This window comes from Bombina bombina, chromosome 4, assembly GCF_027579735.1.
Source record: "Bombina bombina isolate aBomBom1 chromosome 4, aBomBom1.pri, whole genome shotgun sequence".
Taxonomy (NCBI): domain Eukaryota; kingdom Metazoa; phylum Chordata; class Amphibia; order Anura; family Bombinatoridae; genus Bombina; species Bombina bombina.
This window is the reverse complement of record NC_069502.1, coordinates 413,673,709-413,699,050: the sequence shown is the minus strand read 5'-3', so window position 1 is coordinate 413,699,050 and position 25,342 is coordinate 413,673,709. Positions and strand designations below refer to the sequence as shown.

The 25,342-nt window shown below is 40.5% G+C and overlaps 1 protein-coding gene across 1 annotated transcript in view; it reads right to left on the bottom strand.

The window, feature by feature from the left end:
• Positions 1-399: 399 nt before the first annotated feature.
• The window catches only part of LOC128657504 (probable cation-transporting ATPase 13A4), a 186,812-nt gene continuing 161,869 nt past the window's right edge, over positions 400-25,342 (bottom strand). The window contains exons 26-30 of the mRNA XM_053711871.1: positions 20,822-20,996; positions 11,407-11,594; positions 3,617-3,705; positions 3,387-3,467; positions 400-651 (exon numbers count right to left, since the gene is read on the bottom strand). Coding sequence (XP_053567846.1) covers positions 400-651; positions 3,387-3,467; positions 3,617-3,705; positions 11,407-11,594; positions 20,822-20,996 — 785 coding nt within the window. The remainder of the gene's footprint in view (positions 652-3,386; positions 3,468-3,616; positions 3,706-11,406; positions 11,595-20,821; positions 20,997-25,342) is intronic.

Here is a 25,342-nt window from a genome sequence, read left to right as displayed (position 1 = left end):
CTCCTTAACTCGTCTGCCACCTCTGAGGCGGCAGACAGCAATCAGTCCGATCGGATACGATCAGGTTGATTGACACCCCCTGCTAGCGCCCGATTGTCCGCGAATTTGCAGGGGGCGGCATTGCACAAGCATTTCTTGTGAAATGCTTGTGCAGTGATAAATGCAGACAGCATGAAGTCCCTTTAAGGGGTTTAAATTCCAAGAATGAGGAAAATTGTCTGTTATAAAGAATATCAGTTTCCTTTTTAAAGTGCAATACTAAAATAAATCATATTTATTTAGTATGTTTAAGTACCATTGATTATGAATAATACAATACTTTTAATTTAAATATATTTAATTTTTTATTGTTTTCTACTTTCAGTAACTGTACATGAAGTTTTCAATTTAGAAGTGGATCTAATTTTGCTTAACCCTTTGTATTGCTTGTTTTCCATTTGATAAAGTCTCTTCATGCTCATAAGCTAGATTACAATATTCATTGGTATGTCCATTAGGCAACATGCTGTTTCCATACACAGTCTTTTGAAGGGGTGGCCATCCTGAATCCTTCTCCAATATTGCCCGCATCTTTTTATAGTTGCTACTGGGTTTACATTTTAGGCATCTCTTCAAAGCCAGCCAGAGAGCTCTGTTATCTAATATATACTCCTGCAATAAAAAGTTTGTAACATTCATTTGTGTATAAACCTGAAACAAGAGATTTGCTGTGGTGCAGTCTACTATTGGGTCTTGTAAATAATTATAATAAAAATAATCATCTTTTATTTATAAAGCATTCACATAGTCCATAGTGATATTTCATTAGGTGCAAGTTTAGGTGCTAAAAGACAGCTAAACAAATGATATAGGTGGACGGGGTATAGAGTTTCAGATCAGAATATAACATCTTCTCTGCCTTTAAGAAGTAATTAATAAAAAGACAGTATTCAAAAAGCATTTTATAAGAAATAGATAAAGAGGTAGACACAGATACTCATCAAATTTATAGAAATTGCACTACTAGTTTAACTGTATTATATTCATGCGCTGGCGGGAATAATTAGCAATTAGCCCTTTAAAACCTGTATTTTTATATTTTATAATTGGAAAAGAAAGTAATCATTAGTCAACAAAAGCAACAAAAAATAAAAACAAATGTATTGCAGTAGGGAGCACTCTGTATTATCACATTACATCAATTGATCTCTAGGGCGATAGACTAAAGAAAACAGAATACATTTTTAGCCAATACATTATAAGACTGAATTTGTGATTTGAAGGGTGCTCAATAAAGTATTTTATATTATTATTATTATTATGTTTTTCACTAGTTTCGGAATTTATACTCAGCTTTTTAGGTAACTAAAAAGACCACATATAATAATTCTGAATTTGATTTAGATTTTTAATAAATTACCAAAAACTCTCTTTATTAAAGGGAAACTGAACCCAATTTTTTTTCTTTTGTGATTCATATAGAGCATGCCATTTTAAGCAACTTTCTAATTTACTCCTATTATCAATTTTTCTTCGTTATTCACCAAAAATGGGCCAGCATCTAAACTTACATTCTTGCTTTTCAAATAAAGATACCAAGAGAATGAAGAAGTTTGATAATAGGAGTAAATTAGAAAGTTGCTTAAAATTGCATGCTCTATCTGAATCACGAAAGAAAAAAAATTGGGTTCAGTGTCCCTTTAAGGAAATTAGGTACAAAAAGGGTACTAATTGCACTAAAGAATCTGTATTATTTAAATGAAAATATCATTAATAGATAGAAAGAAGAAAGTTTATTCTTTAATAAGTATCTAAGGGAAATAATCAATCTATCAATTCCCAAAGTAAGGGCTAGATTATTAGTGGAGCATTAAACCGATGTGTGCAAAAAGTCGAAGTTAGAATATCGCGACTGCATTAATTCCCCTAGACTTCAATGGAGCAAAAGAGAGGGCGGAGAGAGTGCAAACAAGAGGGGGGAGAGAGAGAGCGCAAAAGAGAGGGCAGTAGAGAGAGCGCAAAAGAGAGGGGGTAGAGAGAGCGCAAAAGAGAGGGGGCGAGATGAGAGCGCAAAAGAGAGAGGGGAGAGAAAGAGAGCAGAAGAGAGGGGGGAGAAAAAGCAAAAGAGAGGGGGGAGAGAGGGAGCAAAAAAGAGGGGAGAGAGATCGCAAAAAACAGGGGGAGAGAGTGCAAAAGAGAGGGAGGAGAGAGAGCAAAATAGAGGGGGGGGGTGAGAGAACAAGGGGTGGGACCGCTTTACGGCAAAAAATGGCCCGTGTGAACAGGTTTTAGGACTAGTGTATATATATATATATATATGAATATTTATAAATATTTAGAACATATTCACTTAAATGAAGAACATTTGAATGTAAAATATTTACAGTACAAACACAGTTAAACACTTTATTATATAAGAATATTGCATAAATATGATTTTACATGTTTTTGGCTTCTTGTCTGCAAAGGGTTCCAATGCACTTATATATGTCTATATATGTGTTCATATGTATTTATGTGTTTAAATGTGTGTATGTCTGTAAATACATATATACACATATAAATACATAAGTACGCACATATATACATACATATACATATTTAGACATGTTTATGCATCTCTATGTTAATGCCCTTTGCGTGTATTTTTTCTAACACCTGTGACCTCATATCTATGAGCTCTTATAATGTTTTTAAGTAACGTTTAAAAATGTTATTATGAGTGTAACAGTACTTTTAAATGTATTTTTTATGTGTTTTGTGCAACTTTTTAGTTGAGCGTAACAGTTAACCAGAGCTCTATCCTGATGCGCATTAAATTCAATTTCATACAGCAAAAGCGTTTACTTTCAACTTGTAATATGTGCGCTACTTCCAACACGTGCAAAAACACATGATAAACTCCTTATCGCTTGCACGTAACAGTTAGTGCACCACTCATAATCTAGCCCTAAGTCATTTACGATCCCAACACTAAAACTTCATTAAAACAGAACCTGTGCACCAGCACTCGTGGCTTACTTCTTATACATAATTGTATCACATTACACAATAGCTAACGATTAGCAGCTGTTGCCGGTATTACTTTGATAACCAGAAAGTAAAGTGAAACAGTGTTCAATAAACCTTTTCAATGAGGTTCCTTGGTAACCTCAATGAATCTAGCCCATTGTGCAAACTATAAAGTGACACTAAACACTAAATGCATTTCATGCAGCCTTCTTTAAATTATGGGTGCAGTCATTTTGGCTCCACCCATAATTTGGGATTCATTTAAGCTCAAATGGAGCTTTTTTGTAAGTGTATTTGATTTGTATAAGTTGAACTCGATGGACTTATAAATAATTATACTTCAAATTAAAATGACTCAATTTACATGAATTGATTTTTTTTTTAATGAAACGTACCTCTACTATGAATGATACCACCAGGCATATAGCCAGGATCACAATCATATGTACTCTCCAACTAGTTGGTGTGCAGACAAGCTGTCAAAGAAAATACAAATATTTATGCACAGCTCTAGTTATTACAATACATTTTTTTAGAACATAATCATAAAAACAAATTACAGTACTTAGATAGTTTGCTTTATTTTCAGCTATTTTAATAGAAGGCTTTAGATAGTTTTACTTACTTCCAAAACAACATATAAATTCTTTATATCAGCAAATATGAAGAACAGCGTGAGAGCAACTTCAATCATCAGAACAGCTATAAATATATCTTGAAAAACAAAGAATGTTACTTAAGTAAAACATTTACAGATATGCAGGTATAGCTATATACAGATACAAATCGAATTACGGTATATATTTACAATAAAAGTGACATTATCTTGTATGTGAACAACATTGAAATGTAAACTATGTACAGTAAATATATAGTAAAACACATAAATACATATACATACATATATATATATATATATATATATTTATACACACACACACACATATATTTATATATATATATATATATATATATATATAGATGCTCAAAAAACAAAGTATTGCAGTATGCAGTGATACCTTTTTTATTGGACTAACATAATATTTAAAAGACAAGCTTTCGAGAGTTTTCCTCTCTTCCTCAGGTCTAAAGCAATCTTCACACCTATATATATATATATATATATATATATATATATATATATATATATATATATATAAGATCCATGGATGTACTTGCTTTCTAACATGAATTAAAAGTTGTTTTTCACTAAAGACCAGTGAGTGCCTTCTTGCAAACAAGAATCATACACATTTTATGTGAAGTGCACCCTGGCGGTTGTGGTAATGTAAGACTGTGCTTATCTCTCTCTCTATATATATACACACACATATTTAGACATGTATATGTATGTATACATCCATTATTTCCCTTTCCAGTCAAACACCTTTACATATACCTTATACCTTTGAACCCTTTTAACTTTTTTTTTTTTATATTTATGTGAATATTTTTTTTATCAGATATTGTTTATATGAACATAACTGTAATTTTGAATGTATGTATGTTGTGTTTAGTGCAACTTTATTTTAAAGCATGACATACAGTAAACTAAAATTTAAAGGAACAATACCCCAAGAGTTAATTGCATCACAATATGCAAATTTAATTGAGTCAAAAACAAAATTTATGCTTAACTGATAAATTTCTTTCTTTCCGGGCATGGAGAGTCCATGATGTCATTCCAATTACTAGTGGGATATTCAACTCTTGACCAGCAGGAGGAGGAAAAGAGCACCCCAGCAAAGCTGTTGAATGTAACTTCCCTTACCCATAATCCCCAGTCATTCAGCCGAAGGAAAATGGAAAAAGAAGAAACACAAGGGTATAGAGGTGCCTGACCCCCAGCAGAATTAGAATTTAAAAAGAGGGTGGGGTCATGGACTCTCCATGCCTGGAAAGAAAGAAATTTATCAGGTAAGCATACGTTTTGTTTTCTTTCCTATGGCATTGAGAGTCCACAACATCATTCCAATTACTAGTGGGAACCAATACCCAAGCTAGAGGACACAGAATGAACAGGGAGGAATGAACAGGGAGGGAGAACAAGGCAGGACAACCTAAACAGAAGGCACCTCCGCTTGAAGAACATTTCTCCCAAAAGAGGCCTCAGCTGAGGAAAAAGTATCAAATTTGTAGAATTTGGAAAAAGTATGCAAAGAGGACCATGTTGCCACCTTGCAAATCTGTTCCACAGAAGCTTCATTTTTGAAAGCCCAAGATGAGGAGACAGCCCTAGTGGAATGAGCCGTAAATTTCTCAGGAGGCTGCTGTCCAGCAGTCTCATAAGCAAAACGAATCATACTTCTTAACCAGAGGGAAAGAGTAATAGAAGTGGCCTTCTGACCCTTACGCTTTCCAGAAAAAACAACAAACAGGGCAGAAGATTGCCGAAAATCTTTAATAGCTTGTAGGTAAAAGAGCACGCACAACATCCAAGTTATGCAAAATACATTCCTTATGAGAAGAAGGATTAGGACAAAAAGAAGGAACAATATCCTGATTAATGTTTCAATCCAACACCACCTTAGGGAGAAACCCTAATTTAGTACGAAGGACCGCCTTATCTGCATGAAAAAGAAGATACAGGGAATCACACTGCAGAGCTGAAAGAAACTCTACGAGCAGAAGAAATAGCAAGGAGAAACCAAACCTTCCAAGATAACAATTTTATATCAACAACATGCATTGGCTCAAATGGAGCCTGCTGCAAAACTTTAAGAACTAGGCTAAGGTTCCAAGGTGGAGCAACAGGTTTAAACACATGCATGATTCTGACCAGGGTCTGAACAAAAGCTTGAACATCTGGTAAATCTGCCAGACGTTTGAGCAAAAGAATAGACAGTGCAGAAATCTGACCCTTTACAGTATTGACTGACAAACCTTTCTCCAGGCCATCCTGAAGAAAAGATAAAATTCAGGGAATCCTCACCTGGCTCCAGGAGAAACCTTTAGATTCGCACCCAAAAAGGTATTTACACCATACCTTATGGTAAATCATGCGAGTAACAGGTTTACGAGCCTGAAGCATAGTATCAATAACTCCCTCAGAAAAATCACTTCTAGACAGGACTAGATGTTCAATTTCCAAGCAGTCAGCTTCAGAGAATCTAGATCTGGATGGAGGAATGGACCCTTAATTAGAAGGTCCTTCCTCAGAGGTAACCTGCAAGGTGGAAGAGATAACATCTTCACCAGATCCACGAACCAGATCCTGTGAGGCCATGCAGGAGCTATTAGAATTGCAGATGCTCTCTCCTGTTTGATACGAGCAATGACTCATGGAAGGAGAGCAAACAGAGGAAACATGTATGCCAGAGAGAACATCCAAGGAACCGCTAGAGCATCTATCAGAGTGGCCTGAGGATCTCTTGACCTTGAACCATACCTTGGAAGCTTGGCGTTTTTACAAGACACCATCAGATCCAACTCCAGAACCCCCCACCTGAGGGTTATCATTGAGAAAACTTCCAGATGGAAAGCCCACTCCCCGGGATTAAAAGTCTGTCTGTTTAAAAAATCTGCCTCCCAGTTGTCCACTACTGGAATGTGGATGGCAGATAGAAGACAGTTGTGAGCTTCCGCCCACTGCAGTATGCGAGTCACCTCCTTCATGGCTAAGGAACTCAGAGTTCCTCGTGGCGGTTGATGTAAGCCACTGAGGTGAAGTTGTCTGACTGGAATCTGATAAACTGGATTAAAGACAATTGAGGCCAAGATGTCAGGGCACTGAAGATTGCTCTCCACTCCAAGATGTTTATGGGAAGAGAAGACTCCTACCGAGTCCACAGGCCCTGAGCTTTTAGAGAGCCCCAAACTGCTCCCTAGCCTAACAGGCTGGCATCCATAGTCACAATCACCCAGGAAGTTCTCCGGAAGCAAGTACCCCGAGACAGATGTTCCTGTGAAATCCACCATGAGAGAGAGTCTCTTGTTAAGGGATCCAGATTTATCTTCTGCGATAAATCTGAATGGTCTCCGTTCCATTGACTGAGCATGCAAAGTTGCAGATGTCGCAGATGGAACAGAGCAAAAAGGAATGATGTCCATGGAAGCAACCATAAGACCAATCACATCCATGCATTGAGCCACTGATGGATGAATAGTAGACTTGAGAGAAAAGCAAGAAGCAAGGAAGTTTGGATTTTCTGACGTCCGTCAGGAAAATCTTCATGGACAGGGAATATATGATTGTTCCTAGGAAACACACTCTTGTGGCTAGAACTAAAGAACTATTTTCCAGATTAACTTTCCACCCGTGGGAACAAAGAAAAGACAACAACATCTCTGTATGAGATTTTGCTAGATGAAAAGATGATGCCTGAACCAAGATGTCATCTAGATAAGGTGCCACTGCAATTCCCTGGGATCTGACCACAGCCAATAGAGCCCCCAGAACCCTTGTGAATATTCTGGGAGCTGTGGCTAAACCAAACGGAAGTGCAACAAACTGGAAATGCTTGTCCAGAAAAGCAAATTTTAGAAACTGATGATGAATGGGAACATGAAGGTACACGTCATTCAGTTCTATTGTCGTCATAAACTGACCCTCCTGAACCAATGGAAAAATGGAAAGAATAGTTTCCATCTTGAAGGACGGAACTCAGAGGAAATTGAATAGGCATTTTAAGTCTAGGATGGGATGGAAAGTTCCTTCCTTTTTGGGAACCACAATGAGATTTGAATAGAATCCTTGACCCTGTTACCCCAGAGGAACTGGAACAATTACTCCCAGGGAGGATAGGTCCTTTACACAGTTTAAGAAGGCCTCCCACTTTACCTGGTTTGTGGATAGTCTTGACAGAAGAAATCTGCTCCTTGGAGGGCAAGATTTGAATCCTATTTTGTAACCCTGGGATACTATGTCCACAGTCCACAAAAAGGTTTGAGTAACAACCTTGACTCTGTTCCATCTCGGGAACTGGAACAATCACCCCCAGAGAAGATAGGACCTCTACAAAGTTTAAGAAGGCCTCTCTCTTCACCTGGATAGTAGATAATCTTGACAGGAAAAATCTGCCTCTAGGAGGGAAAGATTTGGATCCTATACTGAAAACCTGGGAGACTACTTCCACTACCCATGGGTCTTGGACAACTCGAATCCAAGCCTGTTAAAAAAGGAAAGTCCGCCCCCTATCTGGTTCGAGAACTGGATCAGTGGCGAATTCTTCGTACTGAAGACTCAGCAGAAGGCTTCTTGGATTGCTTGCCCTAGTTCCAAGGATGGCTCCATGAGGACTAGGCCTGCTCAGATTTAGAAGATGAGGAGGATTCTGTCTTCTTTCCCTCCTTGATAAACAAACAAACTTCAAGGCTAATTCCACCCTGAGGACTGGAAACAGACCCAGTAATGTCTAGGAAAATTCCTGAGACCTCTGCTGCTGATTCTATATCAGTTTGATACTTTTATTGAAGAAAACAAAGAAAAAACTAAGAAAGATACATGAAAACCATACATGACATCTATAAAAAATAGATGAGAAAAAATATCATATTAAATGGTTATACTAAAAACATAGAAAAATTAAAAATAAAACATAAATGTTGGTAATACATATGATATGGGCATATGAAAAAAAAAACTTCATATGAGAGAGATTGATAGATGGAATCTCTGTATCAGACAGTGAAAACTCAATATAAAATAAATTATAATTTTAGGGCACTAGGTAGCCAGAATCTTTCATGCTACCAACAGCGTGATAGTCTCCAAATATGAAGAGACTCCTATGCATATGAATAGACATAAAATAAATATAAATTAAAATGTGACTGAAGATGGCAGTAACTGCCTTGAAATGTCATGATAAAAAACGCATTGTATCATTTAGTTTAAAAAAATACAAATGCAGCGAAAATAAAAAAATACTAACAAAATGGTCCCATTTCCTAATAGAGACTTAAATAATATACTTAAATACACACAAAAGACTGTTAAGTATCTGCAAACAAATCTGCTTAAAAGACCACTAAGATAAAGCGACCTACTTTAACAAAGTATTATAAATCACCTACAGGGGGAAAAATAAATTCCTTTTAAATAAAGTCTCCACACTAAGAGACCTGGCATAAGAAATTTGGAAAGCGCTTCTTACCCTCACGCAGAGAAAACAGATATGGCGCTAAAAGTGTTTAAACATGCACATAAAGCTGACCAGCTGACTGTCTGGAGGAAAACAATGGCGCAATAACTCCCCACATGCATAACCGAGTGATATATAGACCACGCATATCTGTTGTTAAAAAGCTACAAATAAACTCTCAATACTCGTCTGACTTACAAGATCTAACTGCCGTTTTTTTAAAAATGGCGCCATCATAAATATAAGTGCGTACTAGCTAGAGACTTCTCCTAAAACACATAAAATATATTTAGACAGCACTGCTGCTATATGCACAGCAGAGCAAGGTCTACATAAGTATTTAATAGAATACAAAACTGCCGGCGCTGCACTGCAGAAAGCAGGATGACTAAATGCAGGACAGAACCCAGATACTCTGAGTAGAATCCCTCTGAGGTGAATGGTGCCAAACTAAACTTCCATTCGAAAAGTCAAACACTTATAAACATAATTAAAAGAGCATCGCAACTCAGTTCATGCTGAATAAAAGCTCTAACTGAAAAAAGGGGTAATAAGAATTAACTCTGTAAAAGTAGTATTGTCTAACCTCATAAGGAGATAGTAAAAAGGCTGTATAGAAACTGTCAGCCTACTTAAATAAAATGTGCGGTTAGCTCTAAATATTTTAAAGTGGTTTTAAAGTGGAGAGATAAAAACCGTTGTCCCAAGGAAAGTGAATCTAATTCTGGGATTAAAGAATTCACTAGACGTCATATAGTCTGAGCCCAAAATACACCTCCCTTATTGCCAACCCTCACTGGAGGGTACCCAGCAAAGAAATGAAAAGTCCCTCATCCCTATTATGCCTAGACCACTAGCCATGGGGGCAGAGATACAGGGACTCACAAGTTCCAATCTTCAATCTTCTCACCGACTCTTAGGTTTGACAGAATCAGCTGTTCTCTGCCAGGGACCTGTAGAGAAAGAAAGAACAGAGTAACCAACCCTGGCTTTCTATCAAGGGGTAGCAATAATGTTAGAAATAAAGCAAAGACAACCTTGCTGCTTTCTAACTGCTAATAGCCACCATTACTCTTACTAAAGAGATTGACATGGACACAGCATAACCCCAGTCCTTGCTTGCAGGGAATAGTACCCATAAAAGGATGAAATATCTTCAGACACTCTCTTCGCACATCCTCCATTGACAAAGGCAAAGAGAATTACTGGGGATTATGGCTAAGGCAAATTACTCTTAACAGCTTTGTTGGGGTGCACTTTGCCTCCTCCTGCGGCCAGGAGTTGAATATCCCACTAGTAATTGAAATGACGTTGTGGACTCTCCATGCCATAGGAAAGAAAAGGGGTTTTCAGTTGTGAGCATTTTAAATGTTGTAGTCATATGTGTGTTATCATTTACTTATCAATCAGAAAGTGTTTGCATTTGTTAAAAAGTTTAATGAGGGTCTCCTAATGGAATATTTCAAAAATAGAAGATAGCGCTCACAGGTAAGGTAAGGTTTTTGAATAGCTTGAAATTTAGAAGAAATAAACCCTATTGTACTGGGTGTTTTTATGTAACATTTAATGAAAGTGTATTTTAAAATGTATTATAGGTTTTGTGTCCATGTACAAAATAAATATGTAGCTAATCAAACTTGTGAAGTCTTTTCTCTATCCATAAACAGAGCTGTAGTTCCTAGAAAGACTTCCTACTAGTTTTCATTTCCCTTATTTGTTTTTAGCTAAAAATGTATACATGTTTAACTGCAGCTCTTTTGTGTGTATTTTTTTATGCAATGGGGTAGATTTATTAAAGGTCGAGAGGACATAATTTGCTGTAGTGAATCTTGTCCGCTTGACCTCGCTGAAATTATTGCACAAGCATTTCTAGTGAAATGCTTGTGCAATGCTGCCCCCTGCTCACCGGCGGCCAATCGGCTGCTAGCAGGGGGTGTCAATCATCCCGATCGGATCGGGATGATTTCAGTCCTCTACCTAAAAGGTGGCGTAGAAGTTAAGGAACAGCGGCCTTACGACTGCTGGTTCTTCACTTCAATTTTCAGGCAAGCCAGAAACGATGGACGTAGAAAGGAGCATCCGCTGCTTAATAAATCGTCATTAATCATACGCTGACTTAAAAATCTTACAGAATTATGTGTGTGTTTGTATAACATATATTTTTCTATACTTATCATCATGAGCATTTTTTTTTTTTTTTTAATTTCTGTAAATGTATTAAACATCAAAATACCTTTTACACGTTCTTGAGCCGAATAATACTATAATAATTACAGTTCTAACAAAGTAATATACATTTGTATCTACAGACATTAAATATAGCTAAACTTACAGTTTTTATATATAGGCAGTCGAAAAGGTTTTCCTTTAGAGAGCACAAAAGCTAGAATCACAAAGTGAACAGCTGTCAGCAGATACAAAGTTGTGTTCTCAAAACTCTCATAGTTTTTCTTAGTCCTTTTTTCAATGAACAAGTACGTCAATTCCTGGTTCAAGGTTTCATTTCCAGGATAACAGGCACTAGAACAGAGAAACTATACATGAAGCTATATATACAGTATATATATATATTCACAATATATTTTCACCATTTAACTGAAAATGAATTAACTGAATTACTAATTTATAACAATGATGCCTAAAGAAATACAAATTTCAAACCAATACTGTAAAAAATAAAGATCAAAGTATTACCATCAAAGACCAAGCTTGACCCCACATTTCCCATTGCTCGTTTCTTAATCAAAAACCACACAACACCTTCTTGGGAGAGAAAAGGCCGCAGCTCCTTTATTAACATAACCAAATAAATTAACATATAAATTAACCTTTACAACATCATTTAACCACACCTCCATGCTTGCTCTTGCTTAAGTATAAGCCCCCACCCCTTCCAGGGCGGGGCGTACCTCTACTTCCTTTCTTAATCATTAATAAACACCAGCCATACTCTATTAGGCGTAAGCCTCAATAGGACCTAGCAAGCACCTCCGCCAATGCTGCGACAATTATCACTTTAACTCTGGGGAAGGGAGGGCGGGACACACCTCCTACCGTTTTGCTCCTGTCAGGACACCTGTGACCTCACTTCCGAATGCAGCTTCTTATACCGATACCCCACCTTGGGATGTTCCACTCTTGCAGGGGTGAAGTGGGGTCACAGGTGCCCTCCTTCCATGTCTCTCTCATACGGGCCTTTTCTTGACCCCACATTTCCCATTGCTCGTTTCTTAATCAAAAACCACACAACACCTTCTTGGGAGAGAAAAGGCTGCAGCTCCTTTATTAACATAACCAAATAAATTAACATATAAATTAACCTTTACAACATCATTTAACCACACCTCCGTGCTTGCTCTTGCTTAAGTATAAGCCCCCACCCCTTCCAGGGCGGGGCATACCTCTACTTCCTTTCTTAATCATTAATAAACACCAGCCATACTCTATTAGGCGTAAGCCTCAATAGGACCTAGCAAGCACTTCCGCCACCACTCGCTCCCTAGCGAGTACCCCCACCTAGAGCTAAGGCTTTTTCTATCCCCTCCCGTAACGTGAAATTAAACAAATGTAGCCCTACTTCGTTCAAGTGAACTCCATCTTTCAGATAAAAGCACCTGCCTGACTCCCCCTCAAATTCCACGTGGCGTAAGCCAATCCCTCCCAACTTTTTAACATAACCAGTAACTGTCCTATTGACCTTTCGTCTGGAGGCTTCTAATTTTTTGGTGTCCCATGCCGCCTTCCAAGTTGTCCTACTCTCAATCTCCGACCACACCAAGACCACCCCCGGGAACAATTGAACAAGTCTATCCAAACTCCTCTTAATGTTCTCTATCAACTCTTTTTGCGGCATAAATCCCAGATCATTTCCCCCCGCATGCAAAAGTAACACCTTAGGAGGGGAGTAAAGCCTTGCGTATTCAACAATCGTGCCCACTACCTGCTCCCATTTCATCCCCCTCACCCCAAACCATTTGATCACTAGGCGGTCTTCTCTGAAACCTAATTTGGCTTCACTGCTGCTGCCTTCCTTGCCCAGAACACATAAGAGTGACCAACAATCCAGCATCGTTCAGCATCTGTTAAATGAATGGAACATGTTATGGGACCCCTTTATAACACCAAACCCGGTCTCACATACCCCCTGAATCTCTCCGACCTCCATCTTCCAACCCTCCTAATAACCGTCGCCTCTAAACCCAAGTTCGCCGCCTCAGTTGCCGCCCCAATCCGAAATGAATGCGAACCGAATTCTAAGGCTCTCCGACCCATTGACCCCAATGCCTTTCTCATAACCGCCACAAACTGGAAACGTGACAAAGACGATCCATCCTCGTGAATAAGTAATGGGCCGTCATTGTGCCTGGCCACCCTCAAATATTCACTCACCGTCCTAACTGGGCAACACTCACCCCCAATTTCCCTCAACACCACCGTAGCGCCTCTACCTTCCTGATCCGTTTTAGACCTCTTGACCCACAGTTCAACCACCCCTCCGTTCACGACCACGTCCTGTCTTCCCATTCTGCTCCTATCATGCCTATTCTTGCCCACTAGCTCCGACACCCGGAAGGCCCCAAAAAACGCCAACACAAACGCTGTTTTAAACAACAATTCCTCATATCTTGACGAACATATCCTATGTAAACTCGCCACTAGCCCCTGCAACACGGCAAACGTAACCGGTCTGCGCTGGTCCGCTCGCCTCGCTCCCCTGCACATTCCCCGAACCGCCATTCGGGCCACAAAAAGCTTCGTCAGGGTCACTCTTTTTCCAACAGCTGAAAAAGAAATGCCATTGCAGCCATTCTTTTTCAGACCTCAGAGGGCGACAGCCCATCCCTCACCCATGAACCAATCCAGTTCAACCACACAGATAAACCGCTCCTCCCTAGACCCTGCTCCTCCAACAGCCTCTGTTCCCACACCTTCCACACTCGAGCGTAAGCCCTCCATGTAGCAGGTGCAAGTGCTCCATTCACCAAGCTCAACCTTCCTGACAACCCAGATGCCACAGGTCCTCGGGACATCTGACCCCTTATCAGCAATATCATTCAACCGTCCCGGAACATGCACCGCTCGAAAAGAGATATTGCACCTCAGACACTCCAAAACAAACACCCTTAACAACCGTATCACCGCCGGCGAATTTGCCGTTAGGCGGTTGATTGCCCAGACCACTCCTTGGTTATCCGAATGGAAGCAAACCCTTTTATTGCTGAGGTGTTCCGGCCAAACTCGCAGTGCCACCACCAGGGGAAACAACTCCAAGAAGGTCAAGTTCTTGGTCAGACTCCACTCGGCCCATTCACTAGGCCACTGTCCAGCGCACCATTTTCCCGCCAAGTATGCTCCAAAACCATGAGTTCCAGCCGCGTCAGTAAACAAGCACAACTGGTCATCCGACCAGCCCTTCTCTTGCATTATGACCTTCCCGTTGAATTCTTGCAGAAAAACTTGCCAAACCTTCAAATCCTCTTTTACCTCATTCGGCAACCTGATGTGATGCCTAGGATTCGATACTCCCACTGTTAACAGGGATAAACGACGACAAAACACCCTGCCAATTGGGATGACCCTGCACGCAAAATTTAATTTTCCTAGCAAGGATTGGATTTCTTTTAAGGTGGCCTTCTTGCTTCCCACCATTTTTTCCATAACCATCCTGAGGTCTACCACCTTATCTTCCGGCAACCTACACTCCATGTTGACTGAATCCAATTGGATTCCCAAGAAACTCAACAGCGTAATCGGACCTTCCGATTTTTCTGCCGCAACAGGGATTCCGAAATCCCTGGTCATCCGATCAAAAGCGTGAACGAGCTTGTCCACACACTCCAGAGCTGGCCGGGCTGACGAACAAAAAATCGTCTAAGTAATGTACCATCGAGGAAACCCCCGCCGCTCGCTTGACCACCCATTCCACGAAGGAGCTGAACCTCTCAAAATATGAACATGAGATGGAACAGCCCATCGGGAGGCATAAATCAACAAAGTATTGATCTTCCATCACGCACCCCAATAAGTGATGGCATGTCGGATGCACGGGAAGAAGACGAAAAGCTGACTCCACGTCCGCTTTCGCCATCATTGCTCCCCTTCCCGCTACTCTCACCAGCTCTACCGCCTTGTCAAACGATGCATACTTGACCGAGACTAACTCATGATCGATGCCATCGTTCACAGACCTACCCTTTGGGTAAGACAAGTGGTGAATCATCCTGAACTGCCCAGGGACCTTTTTGGGGACTACTCCCAACGGAGATACCCTCAAATCCGATAATGGCGGGTCCTGAAATGGGCCCGCCATCCGGCCCAACCTCACCTCTTTAAAAAAAAATTCCCTCAATACTTCCGGGCGTTCCCTGGCCGACTTCAAATTACCCACCATCCTACCTGCACCATGACCCCTGTGCGGGATCAGGAATCCCGAACTGAACCCCGTTAAAATCAGTTCAGCATCCACCACATGCCCCCGTTCATGGGCGTACAACTTTAGCCAAGGAACCATCCTTTCGACCCTCACCGGCGTCCGTGCCCGGTACACCCACGTCCCCTGACCTGTTACCCTGATTACCCTTCCGGAAGCATTTTGTAAAGGAATGGATTCCTCCGCAACCTGAACACTCATGCTTGTATTTGCATGATGCCCCAAATCTGCACTGCCCTTCGTTGAACTGGAAACAGAGTCCTTTACGGATTGCCGTACCTGTTCCCCCCGATACCCCGCTTCCGGTCCCTTGACCAGAGTTCCAAAAGGAATGACTCCCCCGCAAGGGGGTCATCATCTCGAGCCATAACCCCATATCTCTGTCGTCCCATCTCATCTCGGGACGCACCGCCATCCGCTGCCGAAACCCCTCATCATATCTCCACCACGCCATACCCCCATATGTCCCATACGCCCCCCCTATTTCGTCGTAATAACAAAACAGCGAGGAGCCCTGTTCGGGCGTCTTTTCACAAATGACACTGGCCAAAATGCGAAAAGCCCGCGACCAATTGCCAAAAGTCTTTGGCAATTTTCGCCACCGCTTTTTTCGCTCTTCTTCCTCTTTTTTGCCCTTCTCTTTCTCATCCTCTTTTACCTCCAGGACGTTCTCTAAAGGCAAGAGCGACAATATCTCAATAAATTCTCGTTATGCGATTTTTTCCCGGAGTTCACTGGTCAAATGGATCCCGAGCGGGCCCACTGAGCAAAGACACGGCCTCCTAAGGGCTCCCTCTGGAACTCGGACCACCTCACCCCCGCTTGCTGAAAGGACCTCCGACCCGCTTCCCGCGCTCCCTTGAGGCCCCCCAATGGCCGCAACTGGCCCGGGTGGGACCCATGCCGCTGCTGCCAACGCCCCCACCCCAGGCCTCTCAATTGCCGCTAATAAATTCCTCAAACCCGCCACCATCACTTCCCTTTCTCCACTCACCGCCGCATTCACTCCAGGTGCCCCACCAGCCATCTCACCTGCTGGCTGCCGCACCGTCTGCAGCCCCTCTGCCTGTGCTGGCCTCGCCTCCTCTCTGCGACCTCTATCTCTACCACCTTCCTCTCAACCTCGGCTATTGTCCAGGCGTCTCCTTACCATCTCTCTCCTGACAGGTGATCTCTCCCTGCCGTATCTGCTCCGATCCCGGCTCGTCCACTTGTGCCCAGGTAGGCGATGCTGGTGGACCTCTTCCCCGTGACCTCTGTGGTGATCTAGACCTTCTGCGTCCACCTGCAGTCCCCCTTCTCTCCGGGAAGAGCGTCCCTCCTCCCTGCTCTGTTCCCATCATCCGCTGCCTGTAAAGGGGACATAGCCATAACCTCTCTCTCCACCGACTCCCCCCTCACTGCAGATCCTCCTCTGCTAATTCCCACTCCATGTAACCCTCCACTCCGTTGAGGAGACAATAATTGTAGAATCTGCGCCAAGGCGGACAAATCTCCTACCTGTCCTGCCGTCACCGGTCCTGCTGACGTGCCTTCCAGAGGATCCTCATCCTCCACATTAAAGTCACCGCTGGTGTTGAGCTCGAGCGGTGGCTCCGTCTGCTGCTCCTGTTGTGTTGGAATCACCTCCACACTGGCGTTCAAAGCCTCCTCGCCCCTTCGTTCGTCCCTAACTACCCCTGCAATAAGACACAACGTGATTACCAGCCCTTCCAGGAGCCCCCCCCCCCGGCCTAAATGTCAATGAATTTCCCTTGCTGTCTATATATGCTTTATGCTATACATATCTATCATTTATCAAAAAAAAAAATTATTTTTTTTTTAGGAGGCCCACACGCACCCCCACCGGCCCCGGAATCATGGCAACCCCCCCTTAACCCCTTAACCGGATGCCCTCAACGTTAAATGAAGGCTCCGTGTATCCCCCCGGGCACCAAAGGCCCCACTACCCCCAGGATCAAGAGGACCAGATATAAGGAAACACCCGCTACCTTAATCCTTCTATATATTTTTTTTTTAAATATCAATCGCCATGCATTCTGCGGCGTGGGGTACTATCAATGCTGCTGTCTTTAACAGACCGCACACGGAACTCCCACCGTGAGCGGCCAATACTGAGCTCCCTTATCTGACTATCCCCCTCCCCACGCGGCTCATCGCCTAAGGCCGTGATCAGAGCCCGCCAAAATTGCCCGCTCATACCCTCCCCCGCCCGCTAGCACTCCTACTGCCCTCTGCCTATTCCCGGCCGTCTACCAAACCCACTGCCATTCTACCTACTGATAGGCCTCATCCCCGGCCGTTTTCCCTAAACCAAGTTCCCGCCAGGCCCCCTGTCTAAAATACAATTACCCCCGCTCCTAACTGTTAGGCCTCATCCCCGGCCGCTTCTTCCCATATGCCTTTTAAAATTCCCCGGCACTCCTCTCCCTGTAGGATCTCCCCTAGGGCCCATCTCTATCCCCCTGAGCCAGACTCCCCACCTTGTGTCCCCTCTGTACAGCCCCCCTCTCCCGTGTATAAACAGACCCCCCCTAATTCCCCCTTTCCTTTTTTTTTTTTTTTTAAACCATCTTCTATAACTCAGCCGTAAATCCTCCCATCTTCGATAACTCAGCTCATCTTACCTGACTCACCGCCGCTCCTTCTGCTCCTCGGTGTTCTCCCGCGTCCTCTGTTGGTGCCCACCTCCGCTCCTCGACGCCCTTCCGTGACGTCAGTCCCCAGCACCGCTCCAGGCCTCACCTCCGCTGCCGCTCCTGTCCTGCGACCTCTGCTGCCTTCCGATCTCGTTCGCCTCACCTCCTGACGTCCTGGCTGAATCCTCTCCCGACCGGACCTGGTACTGACTCCAGGACTCAGCCGTTCCGGTGGCCTCGACCTCCTGGCCGGCCGTCCTCCGCTCCGGTCTGTTGATCCCTCCGTCGGAACTGCCGTGGCCGCCTCACCAGCCGTGGACAACTGCTGCCGGACCCAGTCTTCTCCATTCCTTCTCGCCGCTGACAGCAACTGCTCCAACAACGCCTCCATCTCCAGGTAAGTCGATGCACCACACACCTCCTACCGTTTTGCTCCTGTCAGGACACCTGTGACCTCACTTCCGAATGCAGCTTCTTATACCGATACCCCACCTTGGGATGTTCCACTCTTGCAGGGGTGAAGTGGGGTCACAGGTGCCCTCCTTCCATGTCTCTCTCATACGGGCCTTTTCTATCAGTATGTCAAACAACAATGGTGGTGTATTTAAAAGTACAGTATTTAAGCATCTAATCTTTTAGAAAAAAACACATATTTAATTATTGTTCTACAAAATTCCTTATTAAATATATTGTCTATGTAGCCTGTGATTGTAGCTATTTAGATTGTACACTGGATGTTGCATGTGACATATCTATTTTTTTATTATGGTTTATTTGCACACAAAGGTGGAAACAAGATCACAAGCAATACATGTTAAGCTTGTAACACATTTTTTATCTTATGTAATCAAACTGACACAGGGATTGAGGCCTGCCAAATATTTCTTCCCTTTATTTATTAAGGATTGCAATATACTTTTTATTTTGCCGGCTTTTGCTGTAACATACCTTTGAAAGGTATGTTTGTTCTATTTTGTCTTAGAGGCTAGAATGTTTCTATCACACATAAGTATGGGGACATTTACCAGAGCCTGCCACATTCTACACAGTGATTGGTTAGCTCAGATCAAAATCTCATTTATGTCCGTTCAGAACTGGGTGCAGCAAAGGAGACCAGGAACATGGATTCCACCAGGTTTTTAGGAAGATTATACATAATTTTCTCTTGAATTTCAAAACTTTATACATCAGGCATTTCTTTTGCAATGCAGTGATTAAATACTGATATATGTTACACCTTTAACGACCCTTTAATGCAAAACTGGCAGTTTTTTTTTCTTTTCAAAAGGCAAAAGAAGACCATAGAACCTACACTCCAGCCAGTTTTCAATCACATCCAGTTAGTGGTTTGAGCTAAAGACATCACTAAAGATTTTTTTAATAAGGCCTTTTAGAGCATGTTTGGAAACACAGAACAATTTTCTTATAATGATTGACAATAGCAACAGAGAGCTAAACACATTAGACAAATTAGACATAGTATATGAACTCCTTTTTAAACTTGAAAATGATTGAACAGATACACAAAGTTAAAGGGATACTAAACCCAAATTTTTTCTTTTATGATTACGATAGAGCATGCAATTTTATGCAACTTTCTAATTTACTCCTATTATATTTTTTTTCTTCATTCTCTTGGTATCTTTGTTTGAAAAAGCAGGAATGAAAGATTAGGAGCCTGCATTTTGGTTTAGACCCTGGATAGTGCTTGCTGATTGGTGGCTAAATTTATGAGAATCTTAATCTGTCCCCTACCAGCTGAGCTCGAATGAGGGCCGCACCCTAATGCAGACTTGGGGGCTGGCTTTGGTTTTTTAAACGGCTTGGATTTATTCCAACTTGAAGAAGGTTTCCAATTGGAACCAGATTCTTTGGGGGAAGGATTGGGTTTCTGTTCCTTATTTTGTCGAAAGGAACGAAAACAGTTAGAAGCTTCAGATTTGCCCTTAGGTCTTTTATCCTGAGGCAAGAAAACTCCCTTCCCCCCAGTGACAGTTGAAATAATTGAATCCAACTGAGAACCAAATACATAAAGTGCCAGACTGTAGCTGAGAGTGTCTTAAGTAATGAAAAACATACTTACCAAAAGACACCCCTCTACATATAGCAGATAGCCAAACCAGTACTGAAACTGTTATCAGTAGAGGTAATGGAATATGAGAGTATATCATCGATCTGAAAAGGGAGGTAGGAGATGAATCTCTACAACCGATAATAGAGAACCTATGAAATAGATTTCCTGTGAGGAAAAACATTGCATTCAAAAGGTGATACTCCCTTCACATCCCTCTGACATTCACTGTACTCTGAGAGGAATCGGGCTTCAAAATGCTGAGAAGCGCATTTCAACGTAGAAATCTTAGCACACATTTACTTCAACACCTCCATAGGAGGCAAAGTTTGTAAATTGTGAATTGTGGGTGTGGTGAGGGGTGTATTTATAGGCATTTTGAGGTTTGGGAAACTTTGCCCCTCCTGGTAGGATTGTATATTCCATACGTCACTAGCTCATGGACTCTTGCCAATTACATGAAAGAAACTGATAATAGGAGTAAATTAGAAAAGTTGCTTAAAATTGCATGTTCTATTCAAATCATGAAAGAAAAAAAATTCTGATTAGTTTCCCCTTAAGGTTGCACATATAGACACATACACCGACACACATATTCTTGCTTTACCTGTATACATCTTTGTTGCTGTACCATATCTGATTCTGTACTATTAGAAAAGCATATGTCTGCATGGCTATTGTGAAAAGAACATGGTAGATCATTGATAACAACATAGACGGGGAAATCAGTTGCCCTGGTGGTCGGTATGGTGCTAGTTTGGGATATGCAGGAGTAGAACTCACTGAAATAAAGTAAAAAGTAATACATTCATTTCAACATCACAGCCCTTCTCCATTTTTTTGTATTCAGTTTCAATATTTATTATTGATAGACCAATGATTGTTAATAGGATATATTATATTTTATCAATATTTGTTTTATTTTTCTAATATTATCATTAATAAAAATACTTAAGAAATCATCAGCTGGTGCTTACCATACCTGTATATATAAAACCTCTACCAGATCAGTATGTTGGCAGTTTTACATTGAGGTGATAATAAATACAATTATATTCACTAAAGATTCAAAGCCAAAATAAGAAAAAAACTTACATAATTAATTTTCTATTATTAAATTACAATTTAGTATGCCTTGGTAGATCTATGATGTTGAATATATAACATTAATACCAATGTCAGCCAGAGACTGTTCTGACACAGCATTTTCCACTTTGTAATAAACAATATCCCTTTGGTAGATAAATTACCTTTAGTAGATATCAGATCCCCAGAAGCAGCTTCAAACTGCTCTATATAGGTTTGCTATGTGAATATTTTACTTGCACAAGTTATCTGTCTTTCAACATGGTAGATTGATGCACCAGCGCTAATAAACAGATCTAAAAGGATGCACATACCATCATGGTTAGGTGCTAAAATTAATTTGTTTATTTGTTCAGTTAAAATTAGAAAACATGTATTTGTTTAGCCAATTAGAATTATGGAACTGTTTGTTAACCTATAAGTACTTGCTATAATAACAAATTCTAATTGCCAAATGTTAGTCTGAAAATGAACATATAAATATGCCATGAGTGCAGTTTCTGCTTTCACTTTGCTATATTTTAAGTGAGCTAACAGTAATATATAAAATTAATAATGTTTAATTGCATTAAGGAATTATAAACAATGATGTTATAGTTTTCAGTAAACACTAAAATTGGGGAAAAATGAAAATATGATAACTAACAGAAATAGAAAATGGGAACATATTAAATAATAACAGGATATACTAAATATATGTTCTTCCCTGTTAGAAATATCAGTAAGTTAATTTAGTTAAATGTCTTTAATGGGCCATGAAACCCATATTTTTTTCATTCATGATTTAGTGTAGAGAATGTAATTAATAAAAAAAAGTTTCAAATATACTTCTATTATCAAGTTTACTTTGTTTTCATGTTATTCTTTGTTGTACAGCATGCTTAGAGCATGCTTAGAGCTATACTGTAAAAATGTCGGGCCTGGGAAATCAGGCCGGCCCTGGAAATTTATATAGACCGGCCCTACCCTGCCCCCTCCAGCATAGTCACGACCCCTTCAGCCTAGCCACGGCCCCTCCAAGCCAGCCAACTATGCTCTAGCTGGTTTTCAACTCGTATAGATAGATATATAATATATAAATATATATATATATATAATATATGTATATAAAATATAAATATATATATATAATATATATATAATATATAAATATAATATATATATATATAATATATAAATATAATATATATATAAATATATAAAATATATATAAATATATAATTAATTTATATATACCGTATATATATATATATATATATATATATATATAATAAAATATAATATAATATAATATATATATATATATATATATATATATATATATATATTAGTCATTGCTACATACACATGTTGTTACATACATATATGTGTATCTGTCACTAACACCGAGCAGCTATTTTCCCCCACTATAGGGATTACACACCTACTGAAGACCTGTGTCTGTCTGATTGGAAATGACTATTAACAGGACTTGACAGTACTGACTCTGCTGAATCTATTCTCACTTCTCTGGCTAGAGTGGCTGTCTCTGCGTGTGAGTGTCCTCCTGTGTCGTCTGGTCAGAGCCTCAGCCTGAGGTCTTCTTTAGTCTGTGACTGTCCCTACCTACACATGACCCCACATGGCCTCCAGGCTGCCTCCTCCAACTACTGAAGCTCAAATAGGCTCGTCGCTGAGGCTCACGCTCCCCAGTCTGGCTGGTAGCGTCTCAGACTCCCTCCACAATATGTCACGTGGGTCACGAGTGATGTCACGTAAGCCGCAGCCGGCCCGGCCCACCCCCACATTCCTTCCTCCCTGGCTGCCCTCAGTGACAGACTGAGCTGCCTGTGTGTTTGACAGACTCAGCTGATTGCTTGGCTTGCATTCAATGTGTTGCAGTAGGTAAGGTAGCGTACTGCTGCGGACCGGCCCTGGCCAGAGAGGGGGTTAATATTGGATGGTTAGACTGTTTTAGACACAGTGAGTGAGCAGAGATTTGAGAGTCAGTAGTGTAAGTAACAACAGGTATACATACAATGTATAAATAAAGCAAATATATCAGATTCAGACAGTTACACTACACATCAAAATTGCTGCTACTGCAGCAGCTGCAGCTAAGCCCTGGAGCTCATGCCAACCCAGCTGTGCTGCCAGCCGCCGGCCCACCAGGATTTTTCCCGGTATCCCGGCTGCCCAATCCGGCCCTGAAAAATGTTAGCGTTGTTGAAAACCAACGCCGCTTAAGGTAAATCAAAAGCGCTCCTATGTTTAAACTGGTATTACAAGTTGAAAGTAAAAAGTTTTCACTCGAGTGAAAGACTCAGGTGCGCTAACATCTGGAGGTCGGATAACGCAACACACTATTCCTTTCGCCATAGAAGCAAGCTCAAAAAAACATTTTCTCTATTCCTCTCGAGCACTAACCCGAAGGTGCTAGGCCAAAAACGCTAAAGCCAAAGGTGCGTTAAGAATACTTGAAATACCTATGTTCTTTTTCTTTTATATATATATATATATATATATATGCACAAGGGAAAGACAGCGCTAAAAATTCTATACTAAAACATAAAAGAACAGTACATATAATCCAATATAGGATAAAACAAGTAGTTCATAGTAGATCCAAATATGAAAGGATGTGAAGATAATCCCCTTTACCAGAATTTACCTCAATCTAATAAGGTAAATTGCCACATCTGTAAGGGAAAAGGATATCCAGTAAATATATTCTTAGTTTGGGATAGGATGTGGTCGTTGTTATATCCACCTCTTGGGGTATGTAATCACAAATGGTCCTCCCTTTGTTTATTGTGGTAGTGCTGCTTGTCTCAGGAATTGGTTCACTTTGTGCACTGCCCTGTGACATTCTACTTGTTTGTGTGTATATATATATATATATATGTATATATATATATATATATATATGTATATATATATATATATATATATGTATATATATATATATATATATATATATATATATATATATATATATATATATATATATATATACAGTATATGAGATGTGCATTAGTTTAGTTACAAATACACATTCGCAACTATGATGAAAATGAAAGAAAATTCATCAGTATTCATTTGTTTCCATTATTTTTTTTTGGGGGGGGGTAATACTTACCTTTTTTGTGCTAGAGAGCCGCGCTATCCAGATCCTTTTCTTGCCAGAGACCTGGCTTAGCACACTCGGCTCGCAGAATCTACACTAAAGTTAGTGCAGGTCTTGGGAGCCAAGTGCGTTAAGCCTGCTGTTAGCATGTCCGGGGCTCTGGCAAGAAGAGGATCAGGTTAACCCGCTCTCCAGCATGCAAAAAGTAGGTATAAAGCTACAGGTGAACTTTAACCCTGTAGCTTTAAACATTTACATTAAGCAAAAATTAATGTAAATGTTTAACTAAAATTCAGTATTCGTTTAGTTTTAATGGGATAGAAAGGACAAAAATTAAATGTGCATGGGTGCATTTCAATGTGAAATAGAAACATTTTTGCAATTTACTTCGATTAGCAAAAATGCTTCTAATAAAAGTAATTACTGATTTAATGCAGCATACACACATATCCTGTGAGGGCCCATGTACCAGTGTACCAGCGCTAAACATTCGCTCCACTTGTAATCTGGTCCTTGGGTAGGTATTGTGCACATTGCTCTATATGGGCTATAACAATGTTATACATTTTGAGCACTAGATCGCAACAGTGTTTGCACCATGTCTAACATGTTAAAAGTATTCTTGCAAAATTTCTGCCATATAATGTTTCAGAAACGTGCACACTCCTGAGCCTATGCTCCTGCTTTTCAACAAAGTATACCAAGAGAACAAAGTAAATTTGATAAAGGAAGTCAATCAAAAAGTTGTTTGTTTGTTTTTTTAATCGTACTGATAAAAGACCATAAAAATATTTAGACTAAATCATTTATTTTAAACATGGAACAAATTATTGTTCTTAAATAAAATGTTATCCCATTTTGTATTATAAGATCCTTACTGTCCAATAAAAATAGAATTTTACTTTGGTGATAGAATAGAAAGTGAGTTTTAGTTCA